Genomic DNA, 22,479 nt, shown 5'->3' with positions numbered 1-22,479 from the left:
TAGGTCCTCACTAATAATCATGATAAAATGGCGCAATTTCTTTCTACTCGGTCTGTGTCTCATAGGAGGGCTGTGGGCAGTTCAGAAACCGTCTTCCAGTGACATCATCGATGGGGAATACAAGCTAATAGAAACTGCAGGCTTTCTAGTCCAGAAAAGTTGCAATGCAAGAATGGAAGCCATCGTTCTCACGATAATGAAAATCTAAACATTTTTGTAAAAAAATATTGTTTAAAAAGAAATCTGCCTAACGATGATGTCACTGGTGGACGGGTTTCTGAACTGCCCACAGTCCTCCTATGAGAAGCAGACTGAGTAGAAAGAAATGGTGCCATTTTATCATGATTATTAGTGAGGACTGAGGACCAATTATATGAAGATGGGTTGAAAAGTGGTGAAGTGGTCCTTTAAGGACTTTAAAGACCGTTTTAATACCAGAAAGAAAGAAAGAAGAAAAAAAATACCATTACTGCATAAAAAATAGGAACTATACTATAAACACTGGTCAAACATTGGCCAAACTGTCAAATAATATAAAGAGACAAAGATTGTGAAAATAGATGATCTAGACGCCCGTAGATTTATCTGTGGAACTACTGAGTCAAACTAATTGTGGTGCATTATCAGTCCCCAGTTCAAATATGATTATTTTGGGGGGTCACGGGCCACAGCCTGAAAAGCTTGAGAACCACTGGCCACTGCTAATATGAGTTTAGTTACCAGCAGCGAAATCCACCCTTCCCCCTCCTCCACTTATTGCTTCCTGCTCCTGCTTGTACATACTGGTGGCTTTCATCGGGCAAAGTGCTCGAACTAATGGGGAAATATGATTAGGCTACACCTCAAGAGAGAAGAGAAGGGGAATCACAGAAGGCTGTTCAAAGGTTTGTAGCTCATGCCTGCCCTCTAGTGTTCAGTAGAATGGAGCTGTATACTAGCCACATACTACTGTAGTAGTGTCTGTGCTAAATTAAAAAGTATTTTAACATATTAAATGGTACGGTATTACTGCAGGAGATCCATGCTTAAACTCATTCTCCTATTATCTTCATCTACACACTGTAGCAATCGTCATTATTGTGCTAATACTAATGTATTCATCGACAAGAAAGGCATTTCTGGACCCAGCTGATGATGTAATTTAAGATGAAACAAAACATTTGTATCATCGGCATTTTTGAAAAAAATGCTTGAATCATGTGTTGTTACTTAAAACAATAAATATTAGGTGTCCAGGTTGGTCAGATGATCTCAGTCAAAATGCTCAAATGATAAAGTATAAAAGTATCTTCTATATTCGATATGAGAGTTTCATTTATCCGTGGACCGTGGGGTTGTGATTGTGAACCGTCCTCAATCAATCAATCAATCAGCCAAGTCAAACCCCTAAAACGTTTTTGGTCATTGACATTGATTGATGGCTAGTACCGAACCGTGTTGCCATGTCTGTTTATTATAAGCGACCTTGGGCTTGTCTGTAAAGTTAGTTGCTTGCTTGTAAATATTGGTGGTTAAATCCAAATTATTTTGATTATTGTTTACACAAGTGTCCCTCAAACATTTTCACAACCCCCCAAAAAATAAAAATAAAATAATATTAAAATAAATAAAAAATAAATAAATAATTTGTGTTGTTAAAAAAAAACCAACTTTCCCCCACTAAAGATTATTTTGAAAATAGTCAATATAGTCTACTGTAGTCTACAGTATCGGCTATTTTATAACCTATAATGTACAGTCTAGGGCTATGCTATATTATATAGGTTTTAAGTGCTCTTGGGCTTGTTTTCATACTAGACCTTTTGCTTGTTGTTTACCTCGCAAAATCTGGCAACACTGGTATACCGACTGTGATGAGAGTCATTTTGGGAGATGGACACTGGAGGCTGGAAGCAGCAGGGAGGGTCGGAGAGAGGAAGTGCTGCTGCTGCCTATTGCAACATCACCACCATCATCATCATCTGCCACGTCTAGCAGTGTGTCTGTCTCTCTGTGTGTGTGCGTGTGCGTGTGTGTGTGTCTGCAGAGTGCAGAGCAGCAGCGGTCCCTGGAACAGCATGGGACGGGGGGGATGAGAGGAGAGGTGGGAGTGTGACGGAGGAAGGAAATATAAAACACAGTAAACACTCCTTCTTCCAACAACAGCTGACTTCCAGTCCAGAGTGCACGTTTACAGTTGATAAAATAAAGACAGTGGGTGTGGAGACTGCGTGCAAAAGGCGCCCAAAAGTGGATTTGTGTTTCGATATTATCATAAGGAGACGACTAGGGGAGGGCGGCAGTTATTCGTCGCCGGGTGCTGCTAAGAGAGGACCAAACTGGATGTCTTTTGTTTAGGCAGCAGACGTCATACTGACTGTACAACATCCTCCTTGTGCATGTGAGGACGCGGCGTCCGGGGCGCGCACACGCACACGCGCGTGCGCGAACGCACACACACGGAGAGAGAGAGAGAGAGAGAGAGAGAGGGCGAGACGCGAGAGAGAGAGCGCGTGTTCGATCCTGCAGTTCATCGCGGGCAGGCTTATTCAGGCGGTGTTGTGGAGGTGGCTCATGATCCATGCTAAGGTTAAGCTCAGGGAGAATGGAAGAATTCGTGACCGAAGAGGAAGAGCCATGGTACGACCAGCACGATCTCGAGCAGGGTAAGCAAAACACCCTCCTCACACCCTCTACACGCACGGCCCTCTGCATGCAGCATCCCAGCTGGCCGGGTGAGCCCGGTGAGCGCAGATCTCTTCTGCACAAAGGTCTTTTTCATGCAAGAGCTATGATGTCACCTACACACAATTTGCTTTTAATTTGCATGTACTTTTTTTTAATCATATATTATAATGCACAAGCTATGCCACTTTGACAGCTTGCCAGCAACCAGTAGATTTGTCACGGCTCCGACAACTGGAGCACAGCTTTCTTTTGAAGTGATCAGAAAAGATGTATTCGATCTGTTTGAAGTAGTCTATAACTTTGCTTATATATATAATAAACTTGGTAAACCATCAAGCACAAAGAACCCTCGGCAAATAACGGGACTCAAGTCTTAAAGAAGTTTACTTAAGCCATGCATTTTGGAATAAAGGCTACACTTTACAAGTGTACATGGAAGTAGGCCTATTCTATTTGACAAATTAAAATCACACCCGTGTGACTGTAAAGGGAGTGGTGCAACTCTGTGTGGGAGTCCCCGCGGAAGTTCCAGGCCCACAGGAACGCGGCCAGGGTGCCGGCTCGGTTCCGATGAGCCGCCCCGCGTCCGAAACGGTCAAGAAATGACAGAGTTACCGTGTGGGGGTTTCCGGGCGGTCCCCGGAACATCCAGACCCCCAGGAACGTGCCCAGGGGGTCGGCCCGGTTCTGGCGAGCCACCCCGCGTCCGAAATGGTTGAGAAATGACAGTTACCTGTGGGGGTCCCCAGGGGATCCCTGTACTGTACTGTACTGTACTGTACTGTACTGTACTGTACTGTACTGTACTGTACTGTACTGTAACACCCCAAATCATCATATATACAGTTAAGGTCCCCACACACCGAGCACGTTTTTCGGATTTTTTGCGGTTTCTCCATCGTTGTTTCCGAAAAATGCGTCCAGTGTGCAACTGCGCAACAGTGACACTTGGTTGTGAAAACTAACCAAAGGCTATTTCGTGCTCGGACAGACCCAGCCAGCCAGCCAGGCAGGGACAGACCCAGCCAGCCAGCCAGGCACGGACAGACCCTGCCAGCCAGGGACACACATAGCTGTCTATAGGAGTGGTTGCACCACTCAAAAAACGGTGTCTACCCTGAAACTCGGATAGTAACTCTCTCCATCAAGCCCATGCACCTACCATGGCATAACTGCAAGTCGGATGCAGTTGTTATTTGGTATTGATTGCTTAAAGGACCACTTCACCACTTTTCAACATCTCTTCATATAATTGGTCCTCACCTCACTAATGTTGATGATAAAACACCACCATTTTTTTCTGCTAGGTCTGTGTCTCATAGGAGGGCTGTGGGCAGTTCAGACATCCGTCCACCAGTGACATCATCGTTAGGCAGATTTTTTTTTTAAACAAGATTTGTTTTAAAATATATTTAGATTTTTATTATCGTGGCTTCCATTTTTGCATTGCAACTTTTCAGGAAAAGAAAGCCTGTAGTTTCTATTGGCTTGAAATCCCCATCGATGATGTCACTGGTGGACGGGTTTCTGAACTGCCCACAGCCCTCCTATGAGACACAGATTGAGTAGAAAAAAAATTGCGGTATGTTATCATGATCATTAGTGAGGACCAATAGGAAGAGAAGTTGAAAAGTGGTGAAGTGGTCCTTTAAATATTTGGAGTTCATGGAGTTCTCGACTCCATTGGATGGCATTTGGTAGTGTTTAGCCACTCACCTCATCCTGAGTGTGTCCTGATAATATGTTTATATTTATAGCCTACAGCACGAGTCATTTCCTTGAGAAACAATCTAATTATACCTACAACCTAAACAACAGAAACAAACAGAAAACAGAAACACCCTAAATATAAATGTCATATGCTCTTTAGAAAGGTAGTTATATGTTTCTTTATTCTGGTGGTATTTTGGTGTTTAAAGGTTTAAAAACTGATTGTATTAGTCTGTTAACATGTGATGTATTGTATGCAGCATTCTTCAACATGTGATGTATTGTATGCAGTATTCTTCAACATGTGATGTATTGTATGCAGTATTCTTGTTTCCTATATAACTGTGAATTTGTATATCTATTCTGTAATGTCCACGCCCCACCATCTGGTGATGTCATCAATTAGCAATCTCAGCACCTGAGCTGTATTGTTTTGGAGCTCTTTAAGAGCAAGTCCTGTGTCTGTGAAAATCATATAGCACTGACGAAGGTCCTAGGACCGAAACTTTGAGCATGTTAAAATAAAGAAGAAATATTTTTCTAAGTCTCAGTTTAAGGAGTTTTACTTCTATTTTCTATACGGTGAGCGAGTCTTTTCCTGTCAAAGTTTCCCTGGTGTTTAAAGGTTTACATTATCTGTACCAGAGTGAAATATGTGTGGTACTAGTACACGGCCAGTCTGCTCCCACGCAAGCAGCCATTTCTCTGAAACATATAGAAGAAATAAAAATGACAGAATCACCCACACATAACACCGCCTCTCCCTTTGCACCACCAATTGTCATCTCCTGCCTTCTTAATCTATCACCTAGTCTGTGCCAAAGCAGTTATTACACAACCAACTTGGTGCAATGAGCTGATGCAGAGACACACACACACACACACACACACACACACACACACACACACACACCACACATGCACACAACTAGCATGGCACATAAATAATGGTATTTCTTCTTCACTGTATAATTTGCAAAAGGACAGTGGGGAGAGATAAAAAAATATATATTGTGAGAGATATGCGTGTGAAATAGACAGCACTAGAAAGGACTGCATTTTCCACAATTGCATATTATTGAAGAACAATTTGTCCTGCGTTTCTGTTCATCCGTCTCAATGTTGCACTGCCTCTTTCCTGACCAGCTTGCTCCACAGAGGAGAGGACCCCCAGGTCCTGACCCCCTAGGTCAGGGGGGGGGGGGGGGGGGGGGCAACTTTGACGATGGCGAGGGCTAAAATATTTCCACACTCACTCCACAGGGCCACAGTGCATATTACTATATAAATATAGCAAAAATAGCCAAATATAGCAAAAATAGCCGATCTACAAGCTTGTAGATCAGCTATTTTTGCTATATTTGAATTGAAAACCTGAATATTTTTTGTGCTATTTTTTAATTGGAATCTTGAAAAGTAACCTTTTTTTTATTGAATTTCAAATGCATTTAGTTATAGTTATGTTAACTTTATGAACTGTTAACATAACTACATTGGACACAAAAAGACAATAACATTTTTAATACTAGTCATTAAGTACTAGTCATTTAATACTAGTCATGAAGTCATTAAAGCGGATTTGGAATTGTGTAACAGCTGATATCAATACTATATCAGTATTCTGATATCAACATGCGGGCCGCATTAAGTGAAGGGCTGCCAGTGGCCCACAGTGTCGAGTATAGGGTATGGTTCAGGGTTTAAAGTGCTGACTGGCTGTGCACACACCGCCAGACGTGTGACACTGCCAGGTGCGATGACTCCATCAGAAAGAGAGACACCACTGGCATTGTATTACTGTATTACTTCCAGCTGCAGAGGAACCACTGAGGTGGAATACCAAAACGCTTGTCCCAAAACGCATGCCGCTCCGGGGGAAATACGACAACCTCGGAACAGTCGGCACCTTATTCCTAAACGTAACCTAAGTAAAACGCTGCCAAAACCCTAACCCTAACCCTAAACTTATTTCTAACCTTATCCTCAGTAAAACAAATACAGTCATTAACCGTTGGGGGCGAGGGGTCCGCAAAATAAATAGGGGGCGAGCGTGTTTTGGGGCGAGACTTCCACCCTGAGATGATGTTAGGATCACTGGGCAAACAAAGCTCACTGGAAGGAAAGAAAAAACTATCCTGTATCCGTGTCCTGGAAATGCAGCAGATGTGAAACGTGGAATGTTAAATGATGTGAAGTCTGAAGTGGGAGTATGTTTGCAGATGTACTTGTGTTTCCGTCTTTCCGAAACTGAAACAAAAAGAGTCAAGAGACTAAAAAAGGGTGCAAAGTAAACGTGTGAATAGGATGCTTCTTTGTTCAAGCCCTTTGTTAGTCAGCCAGAGCTTGTAATGGCATTAGTCCAAGACGCAAATATGTGCCCAGACCAGCTGAGACAGGAGGCTTGCTAGGACCCACTGGATATCAAGGCTTAATCTAATGAGTAGCTTCCAGGGCAGTCTACTCTTATTACAGGCTATAACGTGCTTGCGCCACTTGAAGACACCAGCACTATAAACTTGACTGTGTTGCTCTCTCAGAGTGGGTCTGTCGCACAGATCAGGTCAGGAGACAGGATATGGACTGTTTTCTTCCACATTCCAATGATTCACAGGAGAGACAAACAACTCCTGTGCTGCTTTGCTTGAGAAGATCACTTTGTGCCGGTATTCCACATGCATGCAGGAATAGAGGGCACAGATTGGCCTGCTTACACATGCAGCAACGTTGTGTGTGCTGTGCACAAAAGCATTTTTTTGATTGCATATACATTATTACTGTATACATGTATGCGCAACTAGGGCTGTCCATTGTTTATTACAACGTGCGGAACATTAATGCAGCACAGTAGCTTATGTACAGGCACTGACCCTGGGATGACGATGACAATGTCGTCCTCTTTGGGCTACAACACAGAGTTAAGATAAGCAGACTGTGAATGGCTGGTGGCCAGCATTGCATGGTTAACCATTTTAAACCTACAGTATATACTTTTTGGACCGGGGTCCGTCCTCCAGGGGTCTGTACTTGGTCCCCTCCCTTTTTACTCTACACCAAATCTCTTTGCCGACAATAGCTGACGTCAATTTGACATTGCACAGAATAGGGACGCTAGGGTTCATGTGGTTTACTACTGAGGGGAACTTTAAACATTTATCTCTTCACTTCTCTCATTTCAGTCCTCTATCCCAGCCTTCTGCTATCTTTCCCTCTCCCTAGTTTATGTTGTCCCTGAAGTGAGGGGATATTGAGTAAACCTGTTTTATCTCTGCAAAACATATATCCCAGTATACTAATCATCATAGAGAATACAGACGCTGAGCTAGTGTTTGTGGTTGTCCGTGTTTTTATTGGTTTTGTCTGGTTTGGGAGTTTTCAAACCCGCCCTTAGCTTTAGAGAGGGGTTTGGTGGTCAGTTGTCGGCAGACCTCAGCCAAAGCGGTACACATTCTCTGCTTATGTAATTCAGTTTCTTTTTTTCCCGAGGAAAAAACAAGATAATTTATGGGAGCAACACCATCCAATTGGCTGTAAAAGCCACAGCTGTGCCGGCTTGTAAGTCATTACATCAGAAATAAGACAAGCACAGAGACTGACAGAGTGTAGTATTTCTATTAAGTATTGACATTTCTAGCAGTGTCTCCAGTGCTGTCTTTCTTAAGCCTAATTTATACTTGGTCATATGATCATGTTGCTCGCTGAAAATAATTGATTTTCAACTGTAAAAAAAGGCATTCAAAATCAGTTATTTTCGGTGAGTAACATGGCTGTACAACTCAGTACACAGCTTTACATTGAAGCTGTGAGCCTTATTCAACCCCATATGGTGAATAACAGAAGAACAGTTGATTTTAGGACCATACAGAACCCATTCTTGTGTTGGAGGTGGGGGAAAACAATCGCTGGTGTGATGTGTTGGCGTATGTTATGAAAGAATAACTAATTATTGGTGAGCCATGTAAATAAATAGCAGCCAGAAGAATGAGACTTGCAGGACACTGCCAAAGACACCAAGAGCTCCCAGCCAGCAAACTGGTGCTGTGGGAACCAACACATGGGCACCGGTCACGAGGACGTCCCATACTAACATATGTGGATGTACTCAAGACAGATGCAGGAGCGCAAAAGTACCAACGAGCTGGCCGGATGTATGGAGAACCGGGATGACTGGAAGCGACGATGGAAGGCTCGTCTGAGGACGACCTGGAGATGTGCCAAGAAGAACTAAGACAAAAAAATAAATCACCTGTGAAAGAGACATTTCATAAAGAAAATGAAGCCTATCAGTTTAATTTCCACATATACCTCTTCTCACTGGCTGGTCAATAGGAGAGGGGATGGCTAGATTGGCTAGACAGACACACCATTGACAACTCGAGCATTTATAGTTAGTGGGCATCACCCACCGAAAATACGATACGATACGATACGATACAACTTTATTGTCAGCTTTCACTGAAATTTGCTTTGTGTCCATGACGTCACCGTTCAAGATACAGACAGGACATACACAATACATTACACAAGGTACATTACAGGACACACATCACAGAAGCAGACAGAAGGAACAAGAACAATAGAACATATCCTCTTGGTTTACCGATTTTGGTTATAGCAGATCTACAAGCCCACAGCGCGTCATACTGCAATGCGTTGTAGGCTAGTAGATCAGCAGTTTTTGCACCACACCTCTGTGTAACGGCATAAACTCTACGGATTGCTGCATTCATTTGTAGCCTACCTGTGTGTGGCCAAACCCACATGGGAATTAATTAAGCTGTCAGTGCAGAAGCAAGCCTGTGAATTAGCCCATGTGCAGCAGCTGTGAACAGCAGCATGCTATGCTGTGTAGTATTCTCACTGCTCAGTACACATGTTTAATTGAGCAAAGACAGGAAGAGGCAATATGTAGATGTGGTGGAAAAGGCCTACGATGAGGAATAACGGGTTTAGTCGACACTAACGGTTGACCGACTGCACGTGGCAAGTGAATAAAACGTGCGGGCAAGTGGAGTTTGCTTTCAGGTCTGTGGAAAGTCATATTGTATAGCTATTGTGATATTCGGCATGCATATTGAGGTATGTCCATTCCGTACAATGCCAAAATAAGCAAGTAAATTTAACAAAAAAGAAAAGAAAAAAGTTAATTAAAATTGTACCTATTACGGTTTACTTGTCGGGCAAGGGGACATGACCTTTGGGCAAGGAGAACATGACTTGTACTTGTGCCCCCGAGACCCTATCGACCCCTGGATAACATCAAGTGTGTATACAGGTACATGCAATATTCTTTAAATCAGAAGTTCCCAAACGTTTTAATGTCAAGGAACCCCAAATTGACACTAAATAGCCCACGGACCCCCATTTGAAAAGATATGCCAGGGACCCCCATAAGAGAAGATTTTTACGGCTCTAGCAGTGATTCTCAACCCGTTTAATTTCAAGGGCCCCCAGTTTGACATGCATTAGGCCCCATTTAATGGCATTTCTATCTCTGGGACCCCCAATTTATTTTGTAAAATCAATGTTAATTTAACTCTGAGAGTGTACAAATGGAACCATTTCCATTTGTACACTCTCAGAGTTACAGACCCATAAGGGTCCATTTGGTTCCTAATTATCATTTAGTTGGGTCCCCCCTGGAACTCCCTCAAGTACCCCTGGGGGTCCCCGGACCCCACTTTGGGAACCACTGCTTTAAATTTCCTGTGAACAGTGTACAGTACAGTATAAATGCTTGTTTGCTGCTGACTTGCATGTTATTTCATGTTTAGGCCCTGATGCAAACACGGTTGGGTCAGAGGTTAGGGGTTTAATGAAAGCAATCAATGTCTGCCTCTGGAATCACTCCCAGTGATCACTGTATTGATCGCTGAAGACAGACAACTGGTCTCAGTGTGACGACCTTATTGGCTTTTCAGTGCAGCCTACCCCATCTCTCTTTTCTGTTTCGGTTCACATCTTGCTGAGTCATCAGACCCAGCAATATGTACACCACACAGATACCTGTCAGTGCTGAACAGAGAGTGACTCAGCATCCAGTTCGGCCTGCAATGACTTGGAAGCACAAATTAAGGCAATAAAGAGAAAAGCAACAGCTGGTCTCTTAAGTGCTTCCATTGTTTTACGACCCGCGACGCTGTGGATCTCTGAATGCTTGTTGCTAAAGGCTCCCTGAACGACGCAATGCATTATTTAATACTGTATATTACACATGTAGTGTATGATATACAGTATGATGTGTGTGTGTGTGTGTGTGTGTGTGTGTGTGTGTGTGTGTGTGTGTGTGTAAAATGTATAATGTATATACTGTATACAATATATATTATTTATTTACTTTATTACTTTGGGGGGCACAATAATAGTATAAATAATGATACTCGATACCTATTTTGATGCATCGCAAAAAGAAGAAGAAAAAAATGTACATCCTGCAGCACACAAAGTCCATAATTTGATTTGATGGTATGATTCTATATTGTTAATTATAATTATATAATTATTTTGTTGAACACTGGTACTTTCTTTCTTTCCAACCTTTCTTTGAAGCAAAGCAGTGCAAATGGACTGGTCTGTAAAAGAAAGAGGTCATTTTTACCTTTATCTTTTACATATAATATTTTATTTCATCATTGTGTTGAAAATCTACAGTCTACAGTACACGGACATCCTGCACAAGAATGAAAATCTTATTGTAAATCAGGTTTTTTTAATAACTTTCAACACAACTTTTGACAACTTCTATTACACGCATATTGCACATATATCGGAGGCGCTATATCCTTTCTGGCACATTGGAAGTTTCCCCTGACCTTATGGTGAGCGAGGAGGAGCAGCTCACTGACTGAATGCTTATGAATCATTCTCCAACTATTTTGGTGCTGATCTCATTGGAGAGGTGGGCTCTTCATCAAATTATCTTGGCACACATCAGTTGACCTTCATACACCGTCTGCAATGGGGGATGCACTGAGAATGCTGTCTCTCTCTGGCTCCAGCTCTCTTTCCTTCTCTCCCTGTAGCTGTCCTGCTTCATTCCAGACTAAAATAAAGTACCGTGCCCGTCCTGACAGACACCTTTTTAATAACCTTGTCCCAAAGTAGACCGATGGGCTCCATTAATTTTGAGCACATACGCATTCATTATACCAGCCTCTACTGTACCTCCAGATAGCCTAGATAGCCACTGCACCACTTTGTGTGTATAATGAACTCCTAAATGTCGCTTTTCATCTCCATCCTTGTGATTGTTCATCCACCCCTCTCTCTGTCTAATTCAATCTTCCCTCGAGTCCTCCTTTTCTTCTTTTCCTCTTACATCTAAGTATCTATACCACTCTGTCTCGGGGGGGGGGGGGGGGGGGGGGGGTAGGTATTTATTGTCGTAGGGCGGACAGTTTGTCTCTTGTCACATCTGTATCAAGTTCTTTGAAATCAAAGCTGAAGACTGTTCTGTTTGCCACTGCCTTTTACTGAGGTTTTTCATTTTCATTCTGCACTTAAATTGCATTCTCTTATTTGTCTGTTTTCTTATTTTATTTCCTGAATTCCTAAATAACTATTTGTAATCGTGTGCAAAGGTCCTTTTGTAATGAGTCTTACTGAGTCTTAATGTTTTGTGTAAAGCACTTTCAATGTATTGTTGTTGTTGTTGAAATGTGCTTCTATATCTTGGCCCTTGCTCTCTGGTATCACTGCCATTCCCATCAATCAATGTATCTTCCTGTCTCCTTCTCTCTCTCTCCGTCTCTGCTCCCTTTTGTCCAGACCTCCACCTGGCGGCCGAGCTGGGCAAGACGTTGCTGGAGAGGAACAAGGAGCTGGAGGACTCCCTACAGCAGATGTACATCACTAATGAAGAGCAGGTGCAGGAGATTGAGGTATGGATGGATGGATGACAATCTTACCGGCGGTCCGGCATTAAACCTGGGAACGATTCTACAAATGCCTTCTAAATCCTGACAGTTTTCTGAAAAACCCATGTTTCTATGTCAGTCGTTCTCAAACATTTTCATGTCAAGGACCCCCCAAAATATAATGCAATTGGCCACCGACCCCCATCTGAAAATATGTAGTTCCAGGGACCACCCAGAAGCAAAGATTTGAGTTAAAAAACGTTCGCTCTGAAAGAATATTGATTCAAAGATTTGCGCCACATTTTCACGATTTTTCAAAAATAGCAGACCTACAAGCTCGTAGTGAGCTTGTAGATCTGCTATTTTTCAATAGCCAAAGTATAACACAATGAAACACCAAAAGGGGTTCCCGCCCAAAATGGGTTAATACCGAGAGATCATTACGATTCAGCCGGACCAAAAGAGGAATAGGAGGAGGAAGAATGAGCCGCCCAGTAGTCTTTGTTTCTCCCACTAATGTGTATCAGAAAAGATGTCGTTTGGAATATTTAAAAGTGTCTGGGCTCTCGTTTTGATGATGAAATCAACATGGGTATATGCATTCATCTATTGGTGAGCATTTGGCCAAACAGCAACAAACAAGTTGTAAGCCATTAACCCAGGTAATGAGTTTAGTCTAATGGAAACTGAGAATCAGTGTAGGGAAAAAATATTCAATCAAGAGATGCAGGAAACCCATTCCCCTCCCTCCTCACTGACATACAAAGCCATTAACCACTTCAACTTCATTGACCAGGATCCCCCAAGGGTCGGTACTTGGCAAAAGCGTATCGCATTGTCAGCTTGTAGATCAGCTGTTTTCACAGAATCTTTGCTTGATATGATCAATATAGAGACAGTAGGTTTCATGTGGTTAATTTTAAACAATACTATTAACTGAAATGAGAGATTAAGTCTGTGTAAGGTGCGTGTTGTATATGATTTACCACTTTAGTTTCACCTGGCATCCCCATTTTCATCAACATCAAAATCAAAAGAATGTGTGTATGTGCATTATGTCTGTTTTAGTCAGTTTGACAAGTCAATACTGTTATGATGATTTATGCTTGACTCGATGGCGAAACACTCATCTACGTAAGCATATTGATATCCATGATATGATGACCATCCACTACTGTGCCAGAGAGACTGACTGTATGTGCGCAATGATATGAGACGCATGCTTTGTTCCTGCTCATTCTGTTCTTATCCTCGTTTCCATATCTGCTAGGCACGTCATACATCCACTGTTCATACTGTATATATTTCTCTCTGTGTGTGTGTCTAATGAACTAGAATGTAAGTGCAATGCGGCCTGGTGTTGACACATGTTTTCTGCACGTGCGAGTCTTGCGACTCAGCTGATCCTTACCCACCACCACAACAAATACATTTATGTTAATTTGTGCCCTCCAGTACCTGTCGAAGCAGCTGGACGTTTTGCGGGACATGAATGAGCAGCATGCTAAAGTGTACGAGCAGTTGGATAGCACCGCCAGGGAACTGGAACTCAACAACCGCACACTGTTGACTGACAGCAAGACCTCACATCACAAGATCGAGAGGTGACAGACACCAGGATTTGAGCACGCTCCAAATCCTTCCTTCTTTCTGTCTTTCTGTCTTTCTGTCTTTCTGTCTTTCTGTCTTTCTGTCTTTCTGTCTTTCTTTCTTTCTTTCTTTCTAAACCTCTTTCTCAATCTTGTTTTTATTTCCCTACTTCCCTCTGTCTTTTCCTTCCCAAATCCCATTTTATTTTCCTACAACAAAAACAATGTATTTCAAAAGAGTTTCCCCTCCCCCCATTTGAAAAAGAAGCCATAAATTCTATAAATAAAAAATAATAATTAAGAAGTTGTGAAAATAGCCAATATACATTTTCACTATTTTGGGTCCCGGGCAAACGTCTAATAACTATGTTGTGTCACAGGCTAAAAAGTGCAACCATTCTCTGTCCTAACCCATTCTCTTCCTGTGTCTGACAGGTTGACAGGGACCATTGAGACTCTGCAGACCCACGTGGAGTCTCTCTCAGGGCAGGTAGAGAACCTTCGCTCCATGGAACAGCTCCGTGTGAAGAGGGAGAAGAGGGAACGCCGCAAAACCATTGCCTCTTTCCCTTGCCTGAGGGAGCTTTGTACAGCACCCAGGTCAGGACACGTCGGAACACTGTTTTATGGTTTTACAATCATACAATATGGTGAAGTGAATTGTGATTTAAAAAGAAATCACACCCGTGTGAACTGAGTGGTGTAAGGTCTTATATAGACTGATCAGCTGTGGTCTGACGTAATGTCTGACGTAATGAAATCACACCCGTGTGAACTGGGTGACCATAGCAACCATGCTCATTTTTTGGTACGAACAGACAGACAGACAAACTAACAAAGCCAGTTGTAGGAGTGGTTTACACCACTCAAAAAGGATAAATATTGTATAAAATACTACTACTATTAATAATGAGTACCTTGTTTAGTACCGAAAAAGACTAGCTAACATTGTGTGTGTCTGTGTGCGTGCGTATTTCTTTCAGTTACGAGGATGGGTTTGTGGTGGGCCGAGCTGAGAGTTTCATTGTGGAAGCAAAGCGCCCGCCTGTCGAGGAGGAGAACGATCGCCTGAGGGATGCGGTGTCAGCTCTGCGCTCAGCTGTGCGGGCAGAGAGGGGACGCAGGGAGGGAGCGGAGAAGGAGTGCCACCTTCTCCTGGGGGAGTTCTCTCGCCTGGAGAAACGGGTGCAGGTATAGGCATCAAGCTCCAATGAATACTTAATACGCCGTACACAAATGTGACACGTCATCAGGCTTCTGGATTACATATGATGATGGCTATTATATGAGAACATGATGATTGCAAAAATGTGACTCATATGTTCATGGAGTTCTCAGTTCCATAGACGACAGCATGCCTTATTACTATTTTCTGTTGTTATTTTAAGATTAGAGCACTTGAAGTGGTCAAACTATCAATATGATCAAAAGCAACTTCCATAAAAAATGAATCATGCCTAATTTGCTTTTCATATAAAAGCTATATATGAAAGGTTAAAGCCTCAATCTGTGATTTCTTCACCCGGTTGGCTGGATGTATAACAGCAGGAACAATATTACTAAAACAGCTTTTTTTTTTAAACATTATGTGTTAATTGTTTAGGAAACGGCGCTAGGTGGGCTCCTTTCACACCGTTTCACAAATGTTTCAGCCGTGATATTTTTTGTTGCTTTAATCCATGTATGTTTCTCCCCGGCAGGACGCTGAGAGCTGCCAGGTGAGGGTGTTGCTTTAATCCATGTATGTTTCTCTCCCCGGCAGGACGCTGAGAGCTGCCAGGTGAGGGTGCGTGAGCTGGAGGTAGAGCTCCAGGAGCTGCAGCAGCTGCGGCGCGCGCGGACGTTCCTCCTGAGCGGCGAGGATGACGGCCTGGCGTTCACGCAGAACCTCCTCAACAACACCCCGGAGACGGACACCTTCCTGGAGGCGGAGGGGGCGGAGACGGGAGGAGGGGTGAGGGAGGAGACGGAAGGCGGCGGGGGAGTGGGCGGGGAGGCCCTGCCCACGTCCAGCCCGGTGAGGAAGAGCTGCAGCGACACGGCGCTCAACGCCATAGTGGCGCGCGACGCCTCTGGCCGCCGGAGGGGGAGCTACGCTATCCACGCCAACAGCGTGAGGAAGAGGGGGATGTCCATACTCAGGGAGGTGGATGAGCAGTACCACGCCTTACTGGAGAAGTACGAGGAGTTGCTGGGGAAATGTAGGCGCCACGAGGAGGGCATTTGTCACACCGGGGTACAGACCTCTCGGCCCGTCTCCAGAGACCCCTCCATGAAAGACTGTGCCATGGGCCCCACCCCGGCGCCTCCTCCCACCCCCACCCTGTCCCTGTCCCCTTCCACCCCAGAGGCCATCGAGAGCATCAGCAAACAGGTGGAGGCTGTGGATAAGCGACTGGGCCAGAATACTCCAGAGTACAAAGCCCTTTTTAAAGAGATATTTTCTCGTATACAGAAGACCAAGACTGACATCAAAGCTACCAAAGCTTCTAAACCGAGCAAATCTAGCAAGTTTGGCAAATCTAGTAAACAATAATCACCTGGGGTTTTGAGAGTTGCTATGGGATTGTTTTGTTTTGTTCATAGTTTGAGTTTTTCCCTGACTGAAATGGAGCACTGTTAGAGGCTGTGTTTTTTTCCCTTTTTTTGCGCTTTGGATGTAAAAAATGTGAATACCCAGAGCTTTTCCAAATTATTGTTGCTAGGATCGATCAGATGATTTGGCAGCGGATCTCAACAAAGATCCTGCTGTCAGGAGAAGAGGTAGCAGTGTGTGTTTTGCGCAGCTGTAATCAACCTCCCCTCTCTCTGTAACGTTTGTTCATCGTTTTTTGTCCCGGCATTGACGAGTGGCACTCCTCTCCAAATGTTGAACTGTTTTATACTCGAGGTGCCCAGAGCATTTTCTCAAAATTGACACGAGCTGCCGAAAGCACTAAAACGAAAGGTGCTGAGAAGAGGATGGCTTTCTCATAGAAATGCATGCCGAAAGGCAATGGCAGCTCAAAAAATGCTTTATGGGCTGTGTCTAATAAGATAGTCAAATAAGGTAGAATCCAATTTGCATGAAATTAATTTAAATGACTACAATTAAATTCAGCCCTCATTATAAGACATAAACAGCAATCAAATTTTGCACCTTTAGATGTGGCACCAATTGCATCAATTGAACATGTACTCTGTCTAATCCTTACCTAAGAACTATGTTAATTGTCAGTTGCATTTTGCTACAAAACAACACTTAGAGCAATTGTGACTTACAGCTATACTAACAACATTAACAAGATACAGCCAAGAAGATAACAGCCGTATGCCTCTCACACCATCACACTGCACCAAAATCATTTAATGGTTAAACCTGCCTCTAGAAATGTGCCTCTGCTAAAGAACATGGAGTAATGATTAAATGTGTCTATCTGAGATTAAAACAGGAACGTGACATTTCTCTATATAATCAATCCATTACGGCATACAGTTACACTATATAGTTCAGTTAGTCTCCACTCTTCTCAACCATCTTCAAGAGTGAGCAGGAGTGGCCTATAATTCAGAAACTGGTATATCAGTATATCTATAAAAGTACATTTTCTAATTATAAATCGTCAACAGACCTTTTGCCTGGAGCATGTTGCTACTATGGCGCACTGCTCTTTGCTCTGTGTGTGTGTGTGCGTGCGTGCGTGCGTGCGTGCGTGCGTGCGTGCGTGCGTGCGTGCGTGCGTGCGTGCGTGCCCGTGTGTGACCTTGATACTGTATTTTATATTTTAGGGATGCCTCACCGTACTTTTTTTTTGCTCAAATGCAATAGAGGATTAAGTAAGTTAATGTTATTTAGGCATCCACAATCCTATTTATGCACTTAAAGTTATAATAAATAATGTTTGAATAAGGAACTTTATCCTTCCACTGTGAAATTCTCAGTGTCATGCTACTTCACTCTAAAGGGAGCATATCACCATTAGGCCATCGTGCAGGAGTTATCAACATTCATGAGTAGCAATTCTATATAATCAAGGCAGGCAAGTCAAATTATATTTAAGTATGATGCTGGGGAGAAGATTGTTTTTGCGTTGTCTTATTTCTCAAAATGTCCTGTCTCATTGAGTCCTCAATGTCGCGGAATGATAAACCCACTAACTGCTAGCAGAACAAAAGCTGCTGTCCTCTATCTTTGTGAAAAGATGCCGCAAACAATGTTGCCTTTTCTGTGCCCTAAGTATTACGAACACTCATGCAAGAGCATATTAAATGCTAAAGGCTGTGAAATAGATATGTTGCTTAGTTAAGTGTATTTTTTATTGTCTTTTGTTCTGACACGACCACATACAGTATACGCCGTTTACGCTGTTGGGAAAGGAGGTGTAACTTTGCTGCCTCACCTCTAATAAACCAAACCAAAAAAATGAATAGATAAACATAACCAGGCATAACTGTGATTGTGATAATAATGGTCAAAACATAATCTACTGGCCGTTGTATGAAGACAAGGAAAGGCTTGGGAGCGTACAGTAAACATACAGTAAACAAGGATAGTTCCTGATAAAGAGGAGCTTAGAGGTCAAAATGCCGTTTGCAGATATTTTTTTCTCTAATTATAGAGGGACATATAACAGAATTGTCACCCTTATGCCATATAAGGATTCTAGCTTGAGCCTTTCTATAACAGTATGATATAAAACTAACAAACCTGCAACCGTATTGCACCTTTTTCCACTATAGACAGTACAGTATGTACCTATGCCTTTTTCTTGGGTAAATTAAAGATTTAGAACTTTCTTAAATATGAATGTTGCATATTTTATATCTAATTCTGCAGTAAACCGTTTGAGGACTGAATAGCGTATGTATGCTTCAAGCGTAGCCTCCATGGCAACCTAAAACACTACAATTGTGATGTGTGGTAATGTGAAATGTAAGTTAAGTAGAGAATGGATTTTATTGCCGTTTGGAAAGTCCAAGAATATTTTCTTTTCTCTCAGGGTCTCTCAACGCATTCTGACTGGGGGACTTGTGTTGAAGTGAACTGTCTTAACTGTTGAAACTAAGTTCAGTCCTAGCTCTGGAGGACTGTTGTGTGTAGAGTTGAGTTCACAGGAAACCAACACCCACATGCCAGATTCAACAAATCAAACTGTTGATAATATGTTGCGTTGTTGAGTCACTTGTAATAGTATGACCGTAATGTATGTATGTAGGCAGTGGCACCACAGTCTTATGTGACAAGGAGTGAGGAACAGTACATCAAGCCATTGGAGTAAATGATGCCAAACCCCATGAGCCTGTTATCTCAGTCTTTTAATATAATGGCTCTTATAGGTCTATGTGCTGCAATGTCTTACCTATTGCACTTGAAAATGTCATCTTTTGCGTTTGAAGACTTGTATAGTTAAAGTTATCTTCTATTTATTTGTGTGTGAATGTTATAACATTGTTCTAAATAACGTTTTATTATTTTGTTTTGGTGCCTGTATGCAAATGTCACTAACATATTCTTAGATTGAACCTAATTTGTTTTACTTACGTATATCATCCGGTTCAAACGTGTGTATTATTAGTTAATAGAATACTGGCATCAACGATTGGTCATACAGTATGTTAGCTCTCTTCATCACTGAGCTATGTTAATAAAGCATTGATATTATGCCTCTTGTGTTGTGTTTAAATCTCATACAGAAGTGTTGGATGAAGACTTCTGATGACATGAAGCAACGTTGTCTACTCTAGTAGTAGTACATTTATTTATATAGCACCACAAAGTGCTTTACATGATGCAATAAAATACAAGAAAAGGAAAACAAGGCAGATACAAATTGCTGTACAATTCAAATAAAATGACAATACAAGCGTAATGAATCAATAAATATACGGTGAAACAGGAAAATCAGGTTGAACCATCTACAAATGCTTGTGCAAAAAGGAACGTTTTAAGGCTGTTTTTAAAAATGTCCACAGAGGGGGGAAATCTCAGGGCTATTGGAAGAGCATTCCAGAGTTTGGCTGCTACAGCCTGAAAAGCTTTGTCACCTTTTGTCTTCAGTTTGGTGGAGGGTGGGTCTAATAGACCCTGTTTTGCAGACCTGAGGGCTCTACTGGGCACATAACGTGGCACCAGGTCAATTAAGTAACCTGGGGCCTGACCATGCATGGCTCTAAAAGTGAGCACCAAAACCTTAAACTGGACCCTGAAATTCACCGGGAGCCAGTACATGGATATATTACAACATTTATATGACTTTGGAGATCATTTGACTTCATGTTGACCAGGTAGATCACATTAGGGAAAAAACAAATACCTCTCTTGAAAGGTAACTCCAACGGTTATTGCCATCCTTCCTGTGCTCCAATAGTGTGACTCCAAAATGAAATGTAAGTTTTTATAGATTATGCAATTGTTGGGCATTTTTGGTCTAAGGCCCAAACCACAGGCTAGTGTGGCAACCCCCTGGTGTGGTTAGGGCTTAAGGGTGGGGGCCACCAAAATCCTTGGGGTTCATGGAGGAGCATTGGAGCAAGTTAGTCCTCGTCAGTCATGCATGCTTGATGCTTCACGGTAGGGTTACCACGACATTCAGACAGCATTGATAATCCTTTAGGTTTGGGACCATGGAAGTGCACTGTATACCATCACCCTGATCCAGCCAGTATGAGTACTTTTCAAGGCGGCCCTTGTCTTTTTTGATCCAGCACGACAGCACCCCTCAAAATGTTTGGATGTGTGTGCACCTCTTGACCACTACTATATTATTCAAAATAGGCCTATCTATATCTGTTTGCTTGTGACCAATATGTTGAACTTGACCAACTAGCTGGAGGAGAGAGACCCTGAATTTGAAAGGTAAAACAGGAATATGCTTCACAATTCAAAACAATAATGTCAGGGATAAGGATAACCTACCAAACTGAATAATTTTGATTTGTTTCAAATGAGTGGGATTCTGAGAATGGAACAGAACTCCTTGGCGGCTGGTGGAGTCGGCAGTCATCTATGAAGTATCTGTGACGTACGACACGAATAGAGGGTATGTTACATCATCGGCCGGAAGTTATGCAGGAACGCCTCTGAGTGGCAAAAAATATACTTTCTGGCCTTGACAGCTCACAGTCCTATCTGACTGCATTAAACAACGTTAAAGTAAACTCACTTTGCCACTCACTTTATGCATGCTTACTCTCGCTACATGATGCCCTGGGTGCAGCCAGTACTGAGGTGTAATCAGAACTTGGCATCGTCTATATTTGGGATTGATGTTGTTTGCCTTGATGCCTGACATCCAGCACCTGGCCTGAATATAGGCATTGAGATGTGCACACAATCTACTCTGTGAATCGTCTGTATTTGGCAAGGTTTCAGCAGCCAGCGCGCTCTGATCGACATCCATATAAAAGTTAAGTATTTCAAAAAATATATATCGGGATCGGGACAAAAGCACACAGCTTGCCTTACAGTACACACACTACACAACCCTCCTCATCTAGACGGCTCTGCCTCCAGTGACTTCCTAGCCATGGATCGAGACTATCATAGATCGATAGCTCTAGTCCATAGCTCTAATGCGTTGCATTGAATGCAACGCATTAGAGCTATGGAGCAGAGCTAAGATCGATCAAACTTTATAGTAGAAAAAGACAACAAAACAAAACAAAAGCGGTACTATTTTATGGCAGTAGGCAATGCTAGATTTTCCTGCTTTTAGTGAATTTGTTTTACAGCACTTTGTGACTTCGTTCAGAAAAGTGCTATATAAATAAAGTTATTATTATTAGTATTAATATTATTATTGCCTTTTACAAAACTGTAAAGTGTAAACATTATTAAATGCAATAGAAATAAACCCAAACACATTGATACTTGATACTTTTAGATACCGGCTACCACCACCGTCAATGCACCCAGACCGCGTGGCCTAATGGATAAGGCGTCTGACTTCGGATCAGAAGATTGAGGGTTCGAGTCCCTTCGTGGTCGCTTTTTTCTGCGCCTGGCGTAGCCTTGATACAAGATGCATACGAACACGAAGAGCGGAACCGGCAAAGACTATTTTGAACTAACCCCAAGACGGTCATTTCATTATGAGTTTATTATGACCGATATGTCTTCTTCAGATACATTATTAGCTTGGCAGTAGGTTAGCTTGGCAACGAATGCTACCTTAAATTCGCGATGGATTTATTTTGTACTCAACACAGAGTAGAAGAGCTTCTGGCCCTGAATGTAGACTGAACTAACTAACTAACTAACGATGACTATTAACATCTGCGACGCAGATTCTGCGTGACCAACAACGTGACAAATTCTCTCAGAAACTCAATGATTAATGGATGATTCGTATAAGTAGCAAACAGAAGCGCTCGGCATGTACACAGCAGAGTGGCGCAGCGGAAGCGTGCTGGGCCCATAACCCAGAGGTCGATGGATCGAAACCATCCTCTGCTAATTTTGCATTTTTTTTTGTTTTCGCTTTGTTTCTATTATGTGAAAGTGTCTAATAATTGAGAACGTAATATGCAGCAGAGTGGCGCAGCGGAAGCGTGCTGGGCCCATAACCCAGAGGTCGATGGATCGAAACCATCCTCTGCTAGTTTTGCTATTTCCATTGTTTTATTTTTGTTTCTATTATAATGTGTTCATATGTGATTTTCACTGAAAGCGTCAAAGAAGT

General features: G+C 42.5%; 1 protein-coding gene across 1 annotated transcript; it reads left to right on the top strand.

Annotated features, from left to right (window-relative positions):
• The first annotated feature begins 2,161 nt into the window (after positions 1-2,161).
• On the top strand, positions 2,162-19,460 carry LOC306915377 (cerebellar degeneration-related protein 2-like). The gene is made up of 6 exons (XM_079492703.1): positions 2,162-2,645; positions 12,142-12,254; positions 13,686-13,834; positions 14,255-14,419; positions 14,803-15,010; positions 15,582-19,460. Exons 1-6 carry the CDS (start codon positions 2,561-2,563, stop codon positions 16,353-16,355), a joined length of 1,494 nt encoding a protein of 497 aa, XP_079348829.1. The 5' UTR covers positions 2,162-2,560; the 3' UTR covers positions 16,356-19,460.
• The last annotated feature ends 3,019 nt before the right edge of the window (positions 19,461-22,479 follow it).

Source organism: Electrona antarctica (genome assembly GCF_951216825.1).
Source record: "Electrona antarctica genome assembly, chromosome: 22".
Lineage (NCBI taxonomy): Eukaryota > Metazoa > Chordata > Actinopteri > Myctophiformes > Myctophidae > Electrona > Electrona antarctica.
The sequence above is the reverse complement of the archived record's forward strand: the minus strand, read 5'-3'. Positions and strand labels throughout refer to the sequence as shown.